At 38.5% G+C, this 22374-nt stretch overlaps 1 protein-coding gene across 2 annotated transcripts in view; it reads right to left on the bottom strand.

The window, feature by feature from the left end:
- Positions 1-22374, bottom strand: part of CNTNAP5 (contactin associated protein family member 5) — a 791720-nt gene that overhangs the window by 97670 nt on the left and 671676 nt on the right. For both annotated transcript variants that reach the window (XM_078070660.1, XM_078070661.1), the window contains exons 18-19: positions 11193-11432; positions 1860-2084 (exon numbers count right to left, since the gene is read on the bottom strand). In XM_078070660.1, coding sequence (XP_077926786.1) covers positions 1860-2084; positions 11193-11432 — 465 coding nt within the window. The remainder of the gene's footprint in view (positions 1-1859; positions 2085-11192; positions 11433-22374) is intronic.

The raw sequence follows: 22374 nt of genomic DNA on the forward strand, positions 1-22374 counted from the left end.
CTTAGTTTCTGGAGCTATGAGATTAATACCACCAACCACATAGAATTGTTGTGAGAATTAAGGGCTGTGCACATTAATTAGAATAGTGCCCAGAATGTGTGTGTGTGTGTGTGTGTGTGTGTGTGTGTGTGTGTGTGTAGAGAGAGAAAGTATATGGAGTAGTATGTATATGAAATCGAATATTCCTGTTATGCATTGTCTGTATCCATAGGTACAGCCTGGCAGGTAAAAATGTGCCATTGAATCACACCTAAAAGATGCTTTGGGGAAAATCTTGCATCTCAGGGCTCTGTAACTATCTTACTATAGTCCAGCCACATCATAACAGAATGGTCTAGCTTAGAGGAAAGATGGTGAAGCTGATTATCAGGAGATCTGGCTTTGGTCCCAACCGTGTCATGAATTATCTGGCTGACCTATGTTAATCAGTTAATCCATGCTTCAGCGTCCTCAGCCAGACTTATCCACCTCACAGAGACATTATGGGGGCAAAGTTTAAGATATGACAAGTTAATATAATGGTTCTAATCATACAAAGGTCTGCTGATAAATAAGAGGTTTAATAACCCATAGTGGTTCCTTTCTCTTTGTAGGCTCATCAAGATCAGATAGTCTTGGAGTGGTTAGTCACTACCCCAGGAACCCTCTCTCTTTTTTCCTTCCCTTGCATTTGCTCTTAGAATGAATGAGTCCTGTTATTGTCTGTGGGACACTTATTATTAATGTACTTCAGGCCTGATTCAACTCACATGCCCACCAGGTTTGATCCTTGCGTTAGGCCCACACAGCTTTCTTTATTTTCAGTGTCATAGTCACAGGGCAAGATGAAGCAAAGAAGAATAACACCCATCCCCTACCCCCCACCCCCCAAAAAAGTAGAGCAAGATAAATACCTGGAGTCTCTGTGGAGTCTCTGCCCTAAGGTCTAGAGAGGGCAGAGTGTATGCTGTATATTCCAAGCCTCCTTTCTTCTCTGCCCCAGCACAGTTCATCCTGGGGGATGGTTCTAAAGCCCAGACTCCTCTCATTGTATCGGGGCAAATCACAAGAGGAGGAAGAACATACTCTTGATCATGGGAACCTGTTCTTTGAGACCTGACTACAGGGATGTCCACATCTTTGCCCTCTTTGTCTGTTCTAATAGTTGTTCCATCCCCTAAGATTTTGATCTCACAGTGCCCTTGACCAACAGTCCTCCTCATTGTGAGGTGGAATTACACAGTGAGGGAAGAAAACCTGATTTCTCCTAACAGCTGTCAGAACTGGTGTTCTTCAACAGCCCTTGCATGAAGTGGGCCCAGTCCCTGTACCCCTTTAGCCTTCGCATATTCCATCTTGTTCACATTCGCTTCAAAGTCTGATTCTCAGCACAATGCCCCATATTGCACAGGGGTATGACTCACATACACCACTTCTCTCCAAGACCTAGGCAATTAACTCTTATTAATACAGCCTACATTTTTGCTTTTTGTTTTAACAGCCCTCAGTAAAGGCGACTGCAGCAAAGATGACACGATTTTTGTGATGAGTGTCCTTCTGAAATTCAGATATGCTTATGATCGTCTCTTTTACACTTAATGGATTCCAGCACAGAATAAATAATAAAGAATTACTGCTACACAGTTGAGGCAAATTAAAGGCAATGCATTTGAGACTTCAGCAATGAATTGACTCTGGCCCTGAATACCAAATGCAAGTCATAAAGGTAAAGTACAATCAGGGCTTTGGCTGGAGGTCCAGGATTAAGCTGCCCAGGTGGAACCAAATTTAGGTTGAAATTATGCAGTGTTCTGAAGGGCACGCACTGTCCCTCTAGCCCACTGTGACACTCCATCAGACTTCATGCTGTCAGTACTCACCATTCTTGCAGAGCAGGACAGCCAGGTAATCCTGAGAAGAAGAATTGATGTAGAGCAAGAGGCTGGGCGCCTGGGCTGTCACAAAGCTAAATGCAATATTTTCCTTGGATGGAGTTGCATCTGCGTAAATCGCTGAGGATGAGAGGCTTATATTTTTGGTCACTGGGTAGGGTTCTTGAAACATATAAGTAACTGAAGTGCCAGCCTCAAAACCAGCAGAAACCTCTGAAAAATAGAAGAGGGGAATGCACACATTGCAACATTTAGTTGATTATTCAGGACAGCAATAACTGTTTATTGTTTGCTATGCATCAAGCACAGCATGAGGGTTTTTGCCTGAATTATATAATATGCTTTCCACAATAAGTTTGAAGTGGCAGAAGTCGTTACTCTTATTTACAGATGAGAAATATGAGGCTTGCAGGGGTTAAGCACCTTGAACAAGGTTGCATAGCTAAAAAAAGAGAGCTGAGATCTGCATCCTGAAGTTTTGTTCCAGTTTAACATACATTTGCTGTATAACTACCATGTGCCAGGCTTATTTCTCAAGAAGCAAAGATAAACTGTCCCTGCCTCCAGCATAGTAGAGATAAAGTTTACTGGGACCTTCTTAGTTTCAAAACTGAGATTCTAGCAGTTCCAGCTTGTGTTTTTCTGGTGTGTTAGGAGGATTATGAGTGGGTCCTAAGTTACTGAGAATAGGACACTGGGAGAAGCAGTGGTAATTCTCATGGTGTTCGGTAAAATATTAGGATCTGTGGAAACAGAAAATAGAGAAGCTGTGGAACTAGTAGAAAAGGCATAGGTATCTAACCTCTGGACTCCCTTTTCTTTTGGGTGCCTAGGAATTGGTATTCAATTCCAAAGATAGCAAAGACGAGAACAAATAAGCCTTCCTATGGGATACAATTCTTATAGCATAACGCATTGGATGGAGTTCTGCCACCACCATGGAAAAAGGCAGCATCTACAAACCAATGGCATTCAATTAGCAGGAATGTGCAAATCACCCACCTTCCCTGTATCATGTGCTCACTCCAACTGTTGTCCTTTTAGTTTGTTGGAACGAGCACAGGATTTGGCTTCTGTTCTGGATCTGAAGGCTCATTCAATACCATACTAGCCGTGTGGTCCCAGGTAAGTTAGTGAACCCCTGTGGAGACTGTTTTGTCATCTGGTGAATGGGAAACATAACACCTCCACAGTATTTCTGGGTGACTAAGTGAGATATTGTGTGTAGAACACTTATAAGAGATAGCCACTATAGTTGGATCTTGTAGGCTCTTCATATTAGAAGAGACTTTAATCTGAACCCGTCACAGTTTCCTTCACAGACTGTATCTGTTTATTGACTGAATATCCATCCAAATGCTGAGATATTATTTTCTTTCAATACAGGCTGCTCTAAGTTCTCCTTCAATTTTATCTCTATACAGTAATATAGTATCAGGGCATGGAGGAAAGTTTCCTTCATAGTACAACATAGCTTGGATCTGGCAGCAACCCCCTACTATAAAGAGAGCACAATAAACATGAACCCATATTGGCATGATTGATTTCTCTTTTTCTGGAATGATGTAGAATTTTCCTAATTCCCCATGAAATCCCCTGAGTTGGTGGCACCTAGAACATAATCAAACCTGGCTTTCCCTTCCTAATTCTATTGCAAATTTGTTCTACCTTTGTGAAAATTCCATAACAGCCTGTAAGAGTGCCAAAAAATTAAAGTTGCATGTTTATGCATATTGCTTAGCAGATTGGGAATACCAGTTCATTTTGACTAAAGGTTCAGAGAATGTGTTCTGCATTTATCATTCGGTTACATTAGTACTCCTGATTACAAAGATATGCGGCAGAGACTTGTGACAGTGAGGATTCCGGTTAATCATCAGCTTGATTCAAGCACTTTCCTTGAGTGAATTTCCTCAGGGACATTTGGCCTGCATTTTGAGCTACTATCTCCTAGTTAACAGAATAATGGCTTTTATTTGATGTTGTGAGTGTGTTCAAATGTAACTGTAATTCAGAGCATTCTGTTAATGAATAGCATATTAGATATGGGCATATATATTACATTTTTTTCTTAATACTTAGGACAGGAAATTAAAATGCAAAGCACTTTTAACATGAACAGACATTTTTCCAAAGAAGACATCCAAAGGGCCAACAGACACATGAAAAAGTGTTCAATATCGCTCGGCATCAGGGAAATCCAAATCAAAACCTCAATGAGATACCACCTCACACCAGTCAGAATGGCTAAAATTAACAAGTCAGGAAATGACAGATGTTGGCGGGGATGCGGAGAAAGGGGAACCCTCCTACACTGTTGGTGGGAATGCAAGCTGGTGCAGCCACTCTGGAAAACAGTATGGAGGTTCCTCAAAAAGTTGAAAATAGAGCTACCATATGATCCAGCAATTGCACTCCTGGGTATTTACCCCAAAGATACAAAAGTAGGGACCCGAAAGGCTACGTGCACCCCGATGTTTATAGCAGCAATGTCCACAATAGCCAAACTGTGGAAAGAGCCAAGATGTCCATCAACAGATGAATGGATAAAGAAGATGTGGTATATATATACAATGGAATATTATGCAGCCATCAAAAGGAATAAGATGTTGCCATTTGCAACGACGTGGATGGAACTGGAGGGTATTATGCTGAGCGAAATAAGTCAAACAGAGAAAGACATGTATCATATGACCTCACTGATATGAGGAATTCTTAATCTCAGGAAACAAACTGAGGGTTGCTGGAGTGGGGGGTGGGGTGGGAGGGATGGGGTGACTGGGTGATGGACACTGGGGAGGGTATGTGTTCTGGTAAGCGCTGTGAATTGTGCAAGACTGTTGAATCTCAGATCTGTACCTCTGAAACAAATAATGCAATATATGTTAAGAAAGAAAAAAAGAAGAAGAATGTAGCAGGAGGGGAAGAATGAAGGGGGGGAAATCGGAGGGGGAGAAGAACCATGAGAGACGATGGACTCTGAAAAACAAACTGAGGGTTCTAGAGGGGAGGGGGTTGGGAGGATGGGTTAGCCTGGTGATGGGTATTGAGGAGGGCACGTTCTGCATGGAGCACTGGGTGTTATGCACAAACAATGAATCATGGAACAGTATATCTAAAACTAATGATGTAATGTATGGGGATTAACATAACAATAAAAAAATTAAAAAAAAATAAAAATAAAATGCAAAGCACTTTTAAACTAGAAATATCCTACCAAATTTCTGTCTCCCTTTCTCCCCTAGTCCCAGTTCTAATTATTCTTAATGTTTAATTATTTTAATGTTTAATATTTTTATACTGTCAATTTTAACATAAAGCTTCCTTCAGCAAAACACCTGGATTCTATTATTCTCTAAGTTTCTTATATTTTATAATCAAAGAGTTTAAGCTCCCTGACCATATTTAAGCTCTCTGAGTGATTTGTCTGAATACACAAAACCACTGGGCTCATTAGAAGAAAAGTCTTAATTTGGATGTGATCATCTATGACCATCATGCTACTCCAAGGCCACGGAAGAAATATTAGCATTATCTATTGAGCACCTACTTGGTGGAAAGAATTATGCTGATTATATTCTGAGAAGAAAGGACACATATCAAACAAAACAAAACAAAACACAATGGAAGGTAGTCTGGAGTGTGATGTGTGTGACAGAGACAATGATTCCTAGAGCTGGAGGTCTCTGTGGCTACAATAGCTTGACCAGACCTTATAAAGAGGAACTCCACACTGACCAGGAGTAAAGTGTGGAATGAACTAAGAGAAACAGCTAGGAAATAATGTGGCACTGAAGAGAGTGTGTCTCTGAGCCAGCTGTGGAGTCTGACAGATGGGAACTGACACTTGGCTCTGCCCCTTCTCTAACACTCTCACAGGATCCCACTCAACCTCAGCACATGTACAAGTAGAGATGGATTCAATCTTGCAGTAGGTAGAAGGACTGGAAGACATTATGTAGAAGCACAACACATAGCAGGAACTCAATAGACAATAGCTGGTCTAAATAATAGTGATAGAATTTAGAATTAGAATAAGTGTAAGGTAATGAGTAAGCTAGTGATTACCTAGAAATCAGTCAAGGTGTGATTAATTTAGTAGAACATCAAACTAAAAATATATGAAACAACTGGCAATTTGAATGCTGAGTGGATATTTCATAATATTAGACATTATTCATTTTTCTGATGATGATGGTCTTATGGATCTGTGTTTTTAATAAGCTCTTATATTTTAGCAATACATATTGTAATATTTATAGATGAAATGATGTGATATTTGAAGTTTGCTTCAAAATAATAAAGGAGGAGAAGATGTGAATATATAGATGAAATCAAAATGGTCATGAGTTGATCATTTTTGAAGCTAGATAATGGGTGCATAAGGGTTCTGAAACTCTTCTCCCTATTATCACCAAGAATTGGGTCTTTTTGTAAAGAAAAGTAAAAAAAAAAGTGATACACACTGGCAGGAAGGTAAATATTAAAGAACTTTTCAACAGGTTTTTGGCAACTGGTAAGGCATACTTACATATGCATACTATTTTTTTCACTGAAGTTCCATTAGCAAGAAAATAATCAATCCATGTGTTTATCACAGCATTATTTATGTGCAAAAGTTGGGGCAATCTAAAATTCCAAAACAGGGGTGCCGGGGTGCCTCAGTCGGTTAAGCATCTGCCTTCAGCTTAGGTCCTGGGATCCAGCCCTGTGTTGGGCTCCCTCCTCAGCAGGGAGTCTGCTTCTTCCTCTCCCTCTGCCCCTCCCCCTGCTCATGCTCCCTCTCTCGTCTCTCTCTCTTTCTCTCAAATAAATAAATAAAATCTTTGAAAAAAATTTAAAAAAAGAATAAAATAAAATTCCAAAACAATAATAAGAACAAGCACTTAGTGAGACTTTATTTGCCAGGCATTATCCCAAGTGCTTTGTGAAATGCTTATTAAATGTCACCACAACCCTCTGTGATGGATTTTTGAATTTTCTAATTTTATAGATGAGAAAACCAAGAAATTGGGAGGTGAGTTACATAAGTGGCATCACACACTGTAGACTGTAGATGAGCCAGAATCTGAACTTAGGCAGATCAAGTGCAGAATGATGCCACTATTGCTAAGCTAAACTGCTCTGGGGATAGAATGGGTTAAGTAAGCAGAGGCAATCCCACCAGTTGGAATTTATTGCAATCATTAAAACTGATGAATTATATAGAAATCTCTATAAAATGAAATAAAGAAAATTTGATATAAAATGTAGACATGAAATACAGAATTATTGCAGCTATATTAAGTGCAAAGAAAAGAGCTAGAAGCAAATCAGATTTCCTTTTTAATATGTCTATTTGAGTAATTAGATTTTTTTCTAGGTTCCCAAATATATTTCCAAATAGAATTCCAAATACATTGTCTAACTTTTTAATTAGAAAAAAATAACAAATGACACCACTATGACAATCATATACAGATTCTTCATATAATGGTGGGGGTGCAGGTGGGCTAAAGACAAGTACACATTAATAAATGGTGTTAGAATAGCTGGATATCCGCAGGCAAAAGAATGAAGCTGAACCCCTATGTCACACCATCTACAAAAATGAACTCAAACTGGATCAAAGACTAAATGTAAAAGCAAAACTATAAAACTCTTAGAAGAAACCATGTCCATAAGTCTTTGTGACCTTCAGTGAGGCAATGATTTGTTAGACATAATACCAAAAGCACAAGCAACAAAAAGAAAACAGTAAGAACCAGATGTTATAAGAATTAAAACTTTTGTGCTTCACAAGATACTATCAAGAAAATGAAAAGGGAGAAAATACTTGCAAAGCATATATCTAACGTGAGAATTGAATTCAAAATATGCAAAGATTTCCTACAACTATACAATAAAAAGAAAAAAATAACTCAATCAAAAAATGGGCAAACACTTTAAACATTTCGTCTAAGAACATGAAAAGATGTCCAATGTTATTAGTCATTAGTGAAATGCAAGTCAAAACCACAATGAGATACTATTTCACACAGTCACAATAAGATGTCTTTTATCAAAAGGATGGATAATAACAAGTGTTGGTGAGGATGTGGAGAAATTGGAATCCTTACACTTTGCTGGTAAGAATGTAAAATGGAGCAGCCACTTTGAAAACAGTTTGCCAGTGTCCTCAAAAAGTTAAACATAGTTACCATCTGACCCAAGTAATCCTACTTCTAGGTATATACCCAGGAGAACAGAAAAAGATAAAGCCACACAATATGCACCTGAATGTTAATAGCAGCATTATTTATAATAGCCAAAGAAATGGAAACATCCCAATGTCCATCAACTGATGAATGCATAAACAAAATGTGTTGCATCCACATAATGGAATAAAATACTCTTTGGAAATAAAAAAGGAACAAAATACTGAAATGTTAAGTGCTACAACATGGATGAACCTTGGAAACATTATGCTAAGTGAAAGAAACTACACATTAAAAGGCCACATAGTGTATGATTCCATTTATATGAAATATCCAGAATAGGTAAATCCATAATGACAGAAAATAAATCAGTTTTTTCATAGGCACAGAGGGGAGAGGTGAAGGAGGGGTAGCTACTAATATTTATAAGATTCCTTTTTAGGGTGATGAAAATATTCTGAAATTAGATAATAGTGATGGTTGTGCAACTTTTGTGAATTGCTAAAAATCATGGCATTATACAATTTAAAAGGGGGGATTTTAGGGAAGAAAAAGAGACACACGCAAAACATTAAAAAAAATGAATCCTATTACCATATTCCTATACTGAATGAAATTAGGGTGTTAAAGAGAAAAAAGAAACCAAAAAGATGCTGGATGGGTCTCCAGCCCTGACATTTATTAGGAAGTCATTCGACCTCTGTGAACTTCAATGTTCTCAATATGTTAATATCTTCCCCACTAGGTTGGCCAAGAGAAATGTATGTTGTGGTCAATAATTACTATTTAATTGCATGATTATTATTACTCTGTACTGTAATCAGAAACAGAGAGTAGGTCAATGGATTATAGTTCTGGCCCAGGCATTGGTAATTCCACCCCATATATTTCTAGTATTTACACCCCGTAAAATACATATGCCCTGGGAAGTTAACATGGAAGACTAACCCAATCGTGAGCACCCTTGTTTAGGATCATCTCCTAGCTAGTGGCTCTCATTTCCATTCCAGTTCCCCCAGGCAACTGGCATGGCTAGAAGGCTTGGTTAAAAGATTCATCCTACATACTTTGCAGCTACTGCATATAAAGGGAATCATTTCCTTAGATTTATGAGAAAGAGGAGAAAGTTTGGGACTGTGAAATATGAAGCAAGCTGAAAAGGCTAAGCACATATTTGTCTATTTTGCTTATAGATTGAAGTAAAAAGTGGGGAGAGAGCACAGAGGCTATTTCAACATATGCTGCCAAAAGATATGATGATATGGACAGAAGATAATTAATCAGAGTTGTTTCAGGAAAAAAAAAAAAACACAAAAGCCAATTAAAAATTAAGCTAAATTTAGAACAATATGATCTATGAGATGTTTGAGCAATGTCCCTGGAGAAATGTAGAATCACACTGTTCTTCTTCTTCTTCTTCTTTTTTTTTTTTTTTTTTAATTCCAAATACAGGACTTGGGTATAGATCCTGTAGAACAATGCTAGTTTAGGGGCGCCTGGGTGGCTCAGTTGGTTAAGCAACTGCCTTCGGCTCAGGTCATGATCCTGGAGTCCCGGGATCGAGTCCCGCATCGGGCTCCCTGCTCGGCAGGGAGTCTGCTTCTCCCTCTGACCCTCCTCCCTCTCATGCTCTCTGTCTCTCATTCTCTCTCTCTCAAATAAATAAATAAAATCTTTAAAAAAAAAAAAAAAAGAACAATGCTAGTTTACCTTTGTGAGAAGGCCTGACGGTGTTGATTCTGTATTTGCTTCTTCTGGCCATGTGGGACCAGACTAAGGGTGGCATTTATTTTTTTAGGGGCAGTTATTCAGATACCTGCCCCAGTGTGAAAATCCAGTGGCACTTGGCTTGTCTTAGTCCATGGTCAACACCTACTGGGATGGGGCCACTTTATGTCAAACTCCATGCAGGGCCCAACACACTGTTGGCCCTAAAATTTGTACCATTCATTTTCTCCCAAGGAGTATAATGATTCTCAACAATAATAAGCAAGTAATTCAATCTAACTGTGGAGAAGGCCAGTGTAAATTATGAAGAGCTCAAATTACAGAGTCCTTCAATGAGAACACTGGGTGTTCTTCTTTTGTCTATTGTTTTTAAGTTCCAACAGTAAATTGGACTAAATAAAGCATTGTTTGGTAGAGGTGTTTGGGAAATGCATTTTAATGAATTGACAAGAATTATGTATAATTGCCATCATTGTTTAAATGTAAATCGTATTTCAAAGTAATTAAAACATTTTATTTTAATAGTTTAAATGCTGCTCTTGAAATATTGTTTATATTATTTGCTCAACAAACATTTTTTTTTTCCCATCAATAAAATAAACTTTAAAATCCTGCAAAGATAGATAGGAGACCTAATCTTTTGACCTTGTATTTGAAAAAATACTAAGTGTTTATATTGAATAATGCGATTTTATAGTTTGTAGAGTTATTTTGAATTTTTCTAGAGAATTTACACCATGACCATCACTCCTTGTTCAAGGTATACATCCATCATGGTTAGTTTTATCAATGCAATGAATTCGTAAGACAGGAGAGGATATAGAAAGACCCTGGGACAGGGATTTTGATCCCTGTGTTCCATTCCCAGCCCCTTGATGAACCAAATGTGAATCTCCAGGCAGGGCTTTTAAAGCTTCAGACTCCACTCACATCACCTGCATAATAGGGAGATTTTACTAGATGCATGGTATTGTTTCTACTGACTTACCTATAAGTTCCCTGTTGTAAAAATACTTTAAAATGACTCAAGCATCACTAAGACTCTTCCGGGGTAGAATCTATAATGCTGCCATTACATGCATGGGCTAAGGAACTGGGACTGGAAAGATTAGTGCGTCCCTCGAGATCGGGCTGATAAGACAGAGATGAAAGTCCACCTCTCCCAGTGTTCAGCTGGCCCCAGCCAAGGAGAGCGTGTTGCACTGTTACTATCCATCCTGTTCGGTCGCAGTGCCAGTGTCCACACACAGTGAAAATGGCTGTATGTAATTATGTTGAGGGGCCACACAGAGTTTTTAAACAGAGCAAAATTGAAGAAGGTAAAAGATCACTTAAGGAGTGCCTAAGGGCATGACGTGATCATGGCTTATAGGTACTGCAATACAGCATGGGGATAAAACAGAGGCATCTACTGTACCTTTTTTGCAAAAGGGTCCTTCATATGGTGAATTGGTGCAATCACAGAAGTACCCACTGTACTTCTCCACACACTTGCCCCCATTGTGGCAGATGCTACCATAAGTGCTGCAATGACCTGGGCATCCAGGCCGGACTCCAGATGTGACCTTTGCCCTCTCTTCCAGGTCCAATTTTAGTCCATTCAAGTGTAAGGAGCGTATGCATCCTAGAAAGCCTTTCTGTCTTGATGATGTTCCCCCTAAGCAGTGAAAAAGAAAAAGAAAAAAAAAGTAAGATATCATACAGTTCAATTCTTTTAGGTTTAATATTGACACTGGTAACTGTTAAGCACTATTCTGTTGTCATGTTGTGTTGAGCTTTTCCATTACAGTTTCCAATGAGAATTAGGAATTCAAACAGCATGTGCAAAATGCATGTCTTTCCAGGCTGGGAACCTCCTCACCCCTAACTCCAAAACAACAACAACAACAACAAACAACAACAAACAACAACAAAAAACAAAACAAAACAAAAACAAAAAAACAATGGGGCGTCTAGGTTTCTCAGTTGGTTGAGTGTCCAACTCTTGGTTTCCGCTCAGGTCATGATCTCAGCATCCTGGGATTGAGCCCCATGTCTGGTTCCATGCTCAGCAAGGAGTCTGCTTAAGAATTCTCTTCCTCTGCCCCTCCCTCTGCTCTCTCTCTCAAATAAATAAATAAATCTTTAAGAAGGAAGGAAGGAAGGAAGGGAGGGAGGGAGGGAGGGAGGGAGGGAGAAAGAAAAGATTATATTTCACATGGAATCCTATAGTTTACAATGTTTAAGACAGAAACTACAGATTACCATGTTTCTTGCAAATGAAATAAAATGTGTCATGACATAGTCTATAGCAGACTTTTGTCTAAAGTAGAATACTCAAGCAGGATTGTCCCTTCTGATGGAATTAGAAGCAAGCTGTTAGGCACACCAATTAGAAAACTGCAACAAGTTTGCATTGCTCATGCAGTGCAATGCAAGCACTGGAAGGTGGGCAGGCTTTAGGACAGACAGACATGGAGTCATACTCCATGTCACTAGCTGATTAGCCATGTTGACCACTGATCACCTCAGCCTTTGCTACATGATCTGTAAATTCAGAATAAGTTTGTTTAGTGTGTTTACAGTAAAGCTTAGGGAAGATCATGGAATACAGTACATACTCAATCATTATTCTTTGCTATGCTCTCTCCTGAGCCCTTAAAATGACTCAGACAAGGAGGTTGTTTATATATGTACATTACATATGTACATTACATATGTATACATATATATATGTGTGTGTATATATATATATATATATAGAGAGAGAGAGAGAGAGAGAGAGAGAGAGAGAGATCCTAGCACTTATCTCCAAATTGTTATTTGGAAGGCAAATTTGTCCTTTTGGATTAAAGAACAGGATTCTAACTCAACTTTCTGCTGCAGGGACATCCTGAAGTTTTCAGAGAGATTCATAATGCTTGTTACAAATTATTCAAGAATGGTGTAGATTCAAAGTGACAGAGGATTTTGTTACCATTGGAAATTCAGGACTCTACTAGCCTAAACCTCTGATGTCAGAAAAATGTGCACTGAGAGACAAAAGCCAAGAAATTAAGCTAAATCCCATCAGCAGGTATTTGTCTGGTGCTCAAAATTATGGGAAATCCCAGAGAAGACACGGGTCCAGCCTGCCTTTAAAGACACAAGTTCTGCTCCAGATTCAACAGTGCGGGCTCAAGTCCACACACATGAATAAATGGAGGGCACCCTCAGGTGTTCAAGATCTACAAAGTATACTAACAGAGACAAAAACAACAGGGGCAGGACAGACTTGTCACTTATTTTCTGTATCCATCAACTCTCCTTTCTGAACCTCATTCATTTCTAGCCCTACAGCTCTATTAAATCTTGATCTAGCAAATGACCAGATAAAAATATATTCCCACCAAGGTGGATACAGATGAGAATTCCAAATGTGTCATCTCAGACCAGGAATATAGACTTTAGACAAGAAACAAAGCAGTAAGTTAAAGAAATGAGTTAGGTAACCTAAACATTCCTGGCATCAGTCAGCCTGGCAGGACAAGGAAATAATTGGAAATGGGTTTGATGGGAGTATAGAGTGGGGTTGAGGGAGTATTGCGACTTCCCCGAATCACACCAGGTCTACAGACACATAAATATGGGGATGGCAGCCACCGGCTGCATCCACAGACAGACATAACACTCCAAAACATCTTTTATTCTGAAATAATGCTGAAACTCTACTGTATTTTCAGGTCTGATAAGTGATATTCAAAAAGGCCAGGAGGTCAAACCCAAATTGCGTTCTCCTGTCTGTCTCAATTTTAGTGAGTAAATCTCCTTTTAACCACAAGATAAATCAATTATAAATACAAGCAGATCATAAAGGAAGGCTCATTATTTCCTTCCCAGAGATTGTGCAGAATAAAAAGGGAGGATTTATGTAGTCAAATGTTTTGTCTTGTTTTTTTTTTTTTTTCCCCTTATTTTGCAGTCACTCCCTGTGGTAGATTTGAATAACTCTTCATATATCTTGTTAGTGGCATTTTTCTTCTAGCAGAGGTTGAGAATGCAAGATCTATTGCACATTTTCTCACGTGTGACTTAGTCAACAAGTTTATAAATGGAGATGAAAGTGGCTGGGGTGGTTTCCCTGGCAGAAATGCACTCCTTGAGGTTTGAGACATACAGATTATGGAGAGAATGATCCAAAACAAGAGGATCACTTCACTCTGAGATGCTGACAAAACACGTGACACAAAGAACTATGAACAAATTGCACAATGAACTAAATTTCAGTTTTCACCTGACTGCTTTACATTCTTTACAAAGGATAAAATCTAGAGGTCAGGCTCCTTTTTTCTTTATGGAGAAGTAATAGGCAGACTAAGAATAGAATATTTCCAGAGAGATGTTCCTTGCCTACACACTCACACAGTCAGGTTGTTGGTGCTCTCCATTTTCTGACGTTACCTGCTATGTGTAGAGTTTTGTTGCAGGTGTGAATCTTCTCTGAACCTTGAATACTCTACAGAGATGCAGCCACAATCTTCCTTCCCCCTTCTTGCTCATCAGTCCTTTCTCCCCAAAAAAGTGCTTTGGATGTGCTCTTCCAGATATCTCTGGTTCCATCTGCTTATGCTTCTTTTTCTTCTTCTTCTTCTTCTTCTTCTTCTTCTTCTTCTTCTTCTTCTTCTTCTTCTTCTTCTTTCTTCTTCCTCTTCTTCTTCTTCTTCTTCTTTTTCTTCTTCCTCTTCCTCTTCCTTTTTTTCCAGTGTAGTTAACATATAGTGTCATCTGCTTCTTTATACACCTAGATCCATGGCCCTAGTACAATCTTCCTCACCTCAACTTGATTCCCATCAACAACCTTCTAATTGATCTGTCTACACTCAGTCCTGACTTTTCTCATCCATGTACCACTTTGCAATCAGAAAGATCAACCAAATTTGAAAATTTGATTCTGCCATTCCTATTTAATGCTCTTCAGAGACTACTGAGTGTCCTCACGATCAAGTTCAAATTCCATTGCACAGATGATACAATATGAAAGAACTGGCCACCACTTACCTCTTCAGCTTCCTTCTCCCACATTCCCTTCTCTGACTTCAGTGCACCAGGACTTCTGAACTACTAGTGGCTCCCCAGTCCCTTCTGGTCTGTCTTGACTTTGGATCTCTTCATGCATTTTGCATTTATGTGGTATGTTATCTTCCCCGTGAGTTCTACAGCTCACAGTACTCTATCCCTGTGATTATAAACACACACACCTGCACTCATATACACACATCCCTTCCCCACATATCTTCTGCCTCCCTGTATTTATTTTAATTAGTTACCAATTTTATTTTAAATGAGAAATACTTTTAAAATTCTAATAAATTTTTGAAATAATCAAATCTGTTAACCACAAACCTGCTTTCCTTCATAGCAAAGCTCAGCTGCAGCTCTTTTAAGGTAGAGGCAGTTATTTTAAGATGGGGAATCCAATCCCCACTTGGCCACATTCTCCACCAGAACCACTTCATTCATTCATATTGCCTTTCTGGCCCTTGTAGGTATTTGGTTTTTCAACTGCTACTCTAAGATACTTTGTTCTTCACTTGTATGCATCTTGTCTAGAATTCACTAAAACATTTGAGGAGGAAGAACAACAACAAAACTCTAGCATCATCCTCAAAGCAGCTGATAGTCATGTTTTTGAGGCTTTCATTTAATCTGAAAGCTGACAGAGAATCAGAACAATGCTTCTATTTTTTCTTAAAAAAATACATTTCAAACATACTTGTATGCTAGAAACTTTATCATTAACTCACTGAATACCCAAAGGGAAAAAATGTATTTTTCATATTATTTGCATGACCTAGTTGAGGAAACATAGTGCCAGAGAGATTGCTTTGGCCAGAGTCAAGAATCAAACAGATTTTATATGGCAGAGTCAGGTGTTAAACTGTGATCTCTTGACCTTCAAAGCCTGCATATCTTGAAAGCTCTAAAATCCTAAAATGAATGATTTGATTAGACAATTTGAGTCAGTACTATAACTAAGTGATCCTTCTACCTTCTTACCCTTATCTCTAACATGGTTTCTTCCAGCAAGTAATATGCATGCATGCATTTATTCTCTTGAGTTTGACCTCACTCTTCCGGATAACTATCACCATTATTTGGCTGGCCTAGCTAGAAGCAATTCTGCATGAGACGCTGCAGTTGGCCCTTGGTATCTAGCACGTTCATTATGATGATGTTTCCTTTGACTGAGTATGAATCAACTCGTAAAAATGTCACTATCATCATTCTAAGCCTGTCTTAGAAAACCTCCATGTGTCAGGTTCACAAATGCTCATCACTTTCAGAGTAATATCTCAAATTTTTTGTAGTTCTTGGCACGAAGTGCAAAAGCCACTATTTCTTTCCTGGGTGCCTGCTTCTTTCCTTCACATGCTCAAGCAAAATTCCTTTGTTGAGAACTCCTGATAAAACACTGAATGTGCCAGGTTGGACTACAGAGTCACAAAAATAATAACTTTCCTTTTTTCTATCTTTCTTCCTTTCGTGCTTGGTTTTTTGACCTTGAAGTTGGAGCAGCTGTTTTTTATATGAATTACAATAGCCAACTGAACTACAGGTGCATTTACCACCGAGATTCCAAATTCTAAAGTTGTAGCAGATTTAGCATATACATGATGAATAAATATAAATACACTAACCATCAGTTATCTTCTGCTTTTATCCCACCCCTCCAACTGACAGAGTCTTGGTACCAGAAGGAAATTCTAGTGGAAACTTTAATTCTAAAACATGATTTTCTTAAGAACAAGGCATGCATCTGGTTGAATTTGGCCAGATGTAGTGATTTCTTGCTCATAATCCAATAAACACACACCATTTAATAATACAGGTGACACTAACTGGATGTTTAAAAAGTAAAATAATGATGCAACAGTCAATTTGAACTAAGAGCTTACTTCTTAAAAAGTCTTTCCAAGCACTGTGCTTCACAGACACTTTCTGATTTAATCCTCACTATAAACTGTGGAACCTTGGGGTGCCTGGGTGGCTCAGTGGGTTAAGCTTCTCCCTTTTGCTCAGGTCATGATCCCAGGGTCCTGGGATCCAGCCCTGCATCAGACTCCCTGCTCAGTGGGGAGTCTGCTTCTCCCTCTTCCTCTGCCCCTCCTCCAGCTTGTTCTCTCTCGCTCACTCTCTCTCAAATAAATACATAAAATCTTAAAAATAAATAAATAAATTGCGGAACCTCAAATAAAACACTAATCCTCCTCAAAAAATTGGGAAAGAGACTGTTAACTTAGGATCACTTAACAGCAGATTGAAAGTATTTCCTATTTGTTTGGTGGAAATGAATGCTGTGAAAAACTTTTCAAGAATAATTCAGCAATATGTATCAATAACCATGAAAATATTATTATCATTGGCCTTATTCTACCCTTTTAAAGAAATTTCCCCAAATGGAGCTGGGGGCATTGATTACACCCAAAAATAATTGATTTTGTTCATACATAGTCATTACAAATACTTCATTATGTGCACAAATAGTATAATTGTCTACCTAGAAAATCCTCCCAAAACAATACTGACAAATTATTACAATTCAAATGAAAGGATATGGGGCATCTGGGTGGCTCAGTCGGTTAAGTGTCTGCCTTTGACTCAGGTCATGATCCCAGGGTTCTGGGATTGAGCCTTATATCTGGCTCCTTGCTCAGTGGGGAGTCTGTTTCTCCCTCTCCCTCTGCCCCTCTCCCTGTTCATACTCTCTCTGTCTCTGAAATAAATAACATCTTTTAAAAAATAAATTTATTAATTAAATAAAATAAAGATATAAGAATGTGGATAAATATAAGTATTAGCATACAAAATCAATCACGGTCCTATATAACAACAATAACCAACCGGAAAATGGAATAGCTAGGAAAAAATCTTATTTAATAATAAAAGCAGCAAAACACCTAGAAGTTAACAAGATGTGCATATATGAAGGAAACAATACAATTTTATCTTCACTCCTAAAGAATACCTGAAGAAGTAAAATATGTTTCTGTATGATCCAGTATTGTATAGCTAATTTCTTTAACACGATAAAATCCAATCAATAGCCCCCCAAAATTATTTTCATAGAACATAAAAAGCTAGTTCCACAAGAAAGGAAAATGATTGAGAATAGTTAATACAGTGTTAAAAAAAAAAAGGAGTGAGGTGTGCACGGGGGCAAAACTTGTCCTATTCAGTATCAAAATATACCTTGTAAGTGTGATGTTGGTGTAGTACTTGGGAAAAACAAAATTATTTAAATAAAACAGAAACCAGAAATTCCTGGGTTTTGTTTTTGTTTCTGTTTTTGCTTTTTAGTAAGCTCTACATGCAGTGTGGGGTTGGAACTCATGGCCCTAAGATCAAGAGCTGCATGCTCTACCAACTGAGCCAGCCAAACATTCCAAGGATCCAGACATTTCTAAGAAATCCAGAAATAGACTCTTTATATAGAGAGATTTTTTTTTTTTTTTTTACATTATGATATACATTGGAGCTCTAAGTAACTAGGAAAAAGAAGAACCATGAAATAAATGGAGATGGGAAACTATGATTTTGAAAAACAAATAAAATCACAACCCTAACTCAGAAACTTAAACAAATTCCAGGTGCATTAAAGACATAAACATAGCAACAAAATAGGCAAAAACTGAAAGTATTAGGTAAAACACTATATAGCAGTTTTAATACGCTATTTGTATTGACATGCTATGGTTTCCATGATGTATTTCAGGTAAAAAAAAAAAAAAAAAAAGGCAAACAAAAACAAAAAAAAGTGAGAAAGCTGTGGTATAATACATATGAATATATTGTTTATGTAAATATATCTACAAATAATAATATTGTACAGTATTTCCTAAGGGTACCTAAATGTATGTAAGAACTTCAACAATGCCTGAAAAATCTCATGTGGCTCTAATATTGGTTGCCTCTAATAAGGGTACTTGGAGGTATTAATGACTAATTTTTATTGAGTGTGTATTTACATATTGATTGTATAATTTAAAATAAATCTTTTCATTTATTATGTATATTGTGTATAATGCTGTTGGATCTCCTTTCTCTAAAAGTCATTTTAGAATTAACTTGTTATATCAAGTTTCAAATGAAACTCCTTGTTATAGAATTGTGTATATCTCTAAAAGCCATTTATTAATCCATGTGGTATTTGGATATTAAGGAATACCTTTGACAGCATCAGCATGTTTGTGTCTGGTGTGTGGGTCAGGGTGTATAGGAGGTATTTATCTTGCTACTTGGGTTTTCTGCAAAGAGGCTTGCTTTTTTTGTTGTTTTGTTTTCAAAACTACTGGCCCAAAACAAACATTTGCTTTCTTTTTAAAGAATGGTGGCAGGGCACAACATTTTGCCCAGAGTGCTAAATATGCATTCCATGGAAAACCACATTTGGGAATTATTTACAATTCAGGAGGAGGGGAAAGAAACAAGCAAGGACTTGAACTGTGTTTCTGTTTCTGTTGCTAACGTGGAGCCACAGGGAATAGAGCCCACTGTAGTTCAAGGTGGTTGATTGTTGCTTTGCATATCGTTTGGAGGTACCCCTGAAAGAATATCAAGATGATGGGGCAGAAAAGTTCCCATAATCATAATTATGGGTCTAGAACAGCCAAGAGAGTCATTTTGACACAACGATCATCTCGCATCTTGAAAAGATGAGAGCCAACTCATGCCTCATTGTGCTTCCTTCTACCAAAGTTTTTGAAGATGAAAAATCAGTATCAAAAAGTTTTAAAGAAAAGTTACAAAGGCTCCTGTGAAAGAGGAGAGATTATTGCCCTTCTTGCAAGAACAACTGGATGAGAAATGCCATATGAGCCCAGGTCATTACTAGAATCAGCTGGAGCACCTACATTCTTCACAGCTGCTGCCTGGCCAAGTTATTGTTCTATTAGCATCAATGTCTAGATTTCCCATATACTTGGGCGCCTGACAATTGCGGGCTAGTTTTCTCCAGCATGGCCCTACTGAGAACAGATACTGTCCTGGGAGCTAAAGCGCAGACTCATTCAAAGGAGATAAAGTAAAAGTTCTGTAATTATAAGCTTTAAGAATTTTCCCTAATATTTCCCCTGGCCCAGAGTGATTTTATGGGTGATACCAGCACACCCTAAAATATATTTTTTAACAAAGGCTTCAATTCACTAAACAGGATGTAGTATTGGCAGGTCAGGGGCAACCAGTTCTCACTGTCCAATCTTTTAACATTCTCACCACACTTTGATGCATTTCTGCAGCAATCACTTTGGAGATCTTTGTTACTCCAAACTTCTTTTGGGGAAGTGATGGCTGCAGTGTGACTAGGGACACAGCATCAAATGGGAGAAGCAACTCTCTCTTGTCAGGAAAAAAAACAAAAAACAAAAAACAAAAACAAAAAACAAAAAAAACCTGAAACTTGAAATAAAGCAAAAAACATGGATGACATTTACTCAGTAGAGATGCAAATAATTTCTTTCCAGCAAAGCAGATAACTCCAAAGATGGCCTGTTGAACAACACTTTCATGAGGGATAGCCCAGAAGCAGCCTCCAGGTTAGACTTGAAAGCCACACCCCTTTAGCCCTGCTCACACCCCTTGGATATGCACCCCCATACCACATCCTAAGGGACCTGGCTTAAAACCTCTCCTCCCCATTCAAAGCCTGTACTTCTTAAATAGCGAATGGATCTTACTCATTCTCATGCTCTTGTTACCTATCCTAGGGCTGATAACGCAAAATATGTTCAGAAAATATTTGTTAAATGAATTGTGTCCAAAAAAATAGTGAGAGAAGGGAAGAAAGACACAGTGGCAAATGGAGGGACAGGATCCGACACCTTTCAGTGTTTTCTCCCCAATCTGGCAAAATGGTGCATAATCTGTTATGAAGAACTTATTGGTCCTTAGGGTTATTTGGACAGGGAAAGAAGAGAGGATAAGGCTGATACTTGAAAGAACAAAAAATAAACTTTGCTTAAAAAATTACTTCAATTAAAACAAAAACTGAAAATTATTCCAATTAAAAAAAACAAAAACAAAAACAAAAACTGGTTTGGCTTTTTGCTGCTGCCTTCCTGGCAGCATGGGCTAAGAGAAAGGCAGTCACTGAAGGTCATGATTACTTAGATGTCTCCACAAATGGGTGTTGGCTGTGGACGGCTTTCAGTTTATTTCATAAAACTTACAGTATCATTGAATCATCAAATGGAGGGACTGGCCTGAGCACCTTCTCTGATCTGACAGGATTTTCCATAAATAAGCTCCTCTTCACCCACCAGAGCACAGGGAAAACAAGAGCAACCGCAAAGGGAATCCAGTGGCAATACCTCAGAGCAAGCTTGTGCGTACCATATAACAATTTGAAAATGGGGTTTTGAAAATCCCTTTCCCTTTGAAAGCTAGTTGCTAAGACAACGACGGCTATAAAGTTCCCTTTTTTAAAGGCCCTACCTCAGCTTTTGAGGCATTCACACATCAGATACACTACCATGTGGGGACAATTTTGCTGATTTGTGCAAAGAGGGGATAAAACCCAGTGTGCGGCAGGATCCCTCCCCTGGGAGCTATTGCACTAATTGAATGTATCCTTTAAATGTCAAATCTCATAAATTTCCAGGCAAAGCAGTGCCTTATTATCCCCCTGGTGTGGGGGCACAAATAATTTCCCATTTAAAATGATATTTTGCTTGCAACTCTTATTTAATAACCCTTGACAGAGAATTCCAAGTAGGAGAAAAAAAAAATGTTCATTTAATCTTTGCCATTGACTTATGAAGTATTGATTATTAAGCCCAGTGTGCAGATGGAATAACTGAGGCTCAGAAAAGGTAAATGACTTAAAATAAAGTCAGTATTAAAAGAGCCAGCATTTGGAACTTTGCATTCAATCCTTTCAGGAATTGATTATACATTTACTGAATTCAAAATATATCAGAGAACCTGCAGCAGGCACAAGGATGTAAAGATAAATTAGGTACTATGTATGCCCACAATGAAACCACTAGAGGGGAGAGAGACAATAACCAGATCATTATAACCTGGTGTGATGGGTAGGGTCACAGGTAGAGGGGTGGAGTGGGAATAGAAAAAACCCATGAGAGCCTTGGGCCAAAATAGCCAAACCTTTATACCCTGGATTCAGATGGTCATTGTGGACACCCTAGCAAAGGATGTGACTTTGTCCAGGTGTTTCTCTATAGCTGAGGCAGTCCCTGAAGGGTAGACACATGAAGACTAACTGCCAACAGCCTTCCCATGGCAGGGCAACAAGTCCTTCTTGAAGAGGGACCTGAGCAGCACATTCCCATATCTGCCATGGGTTCCTAAGCCTCTCTCTACAGCATAAGTAGATCCTGAGACAACCCTCACCATTTAACCTGGTGCATGGATGATGGAGGAAGCTGGATCGAAACGTGGCACTTCTCTCCTTTTCTACAAAATTGCTTTCCACTACACAAGTGATTTTGAAGCCAAATCCCTTCCTTCTTGGATCAGAAGAAACTTGGTAACAACATGTGAACTGAGTGTAAATCTGCCAGTAACACTTTGCAGAGGATTGCGATTACATTTTCTTCCCCTCCATCGCTCTGCTCAAGGGCTTT

This window comes from Halichoerus grypus, chromosome 4 (assembly GCF_964656455.1).
Source record: "Halichoerus grypus chromosome 4, mHalGry1.hap1.1, whole genome shotgun sequence".
In the NCBI taxonomy this organism is placed as follows: Eukaryota; Metazoa; Chordata; class Mammalia; order Carnivora; family Phocidae; genus Halichoerus; species Halichoerus grypus.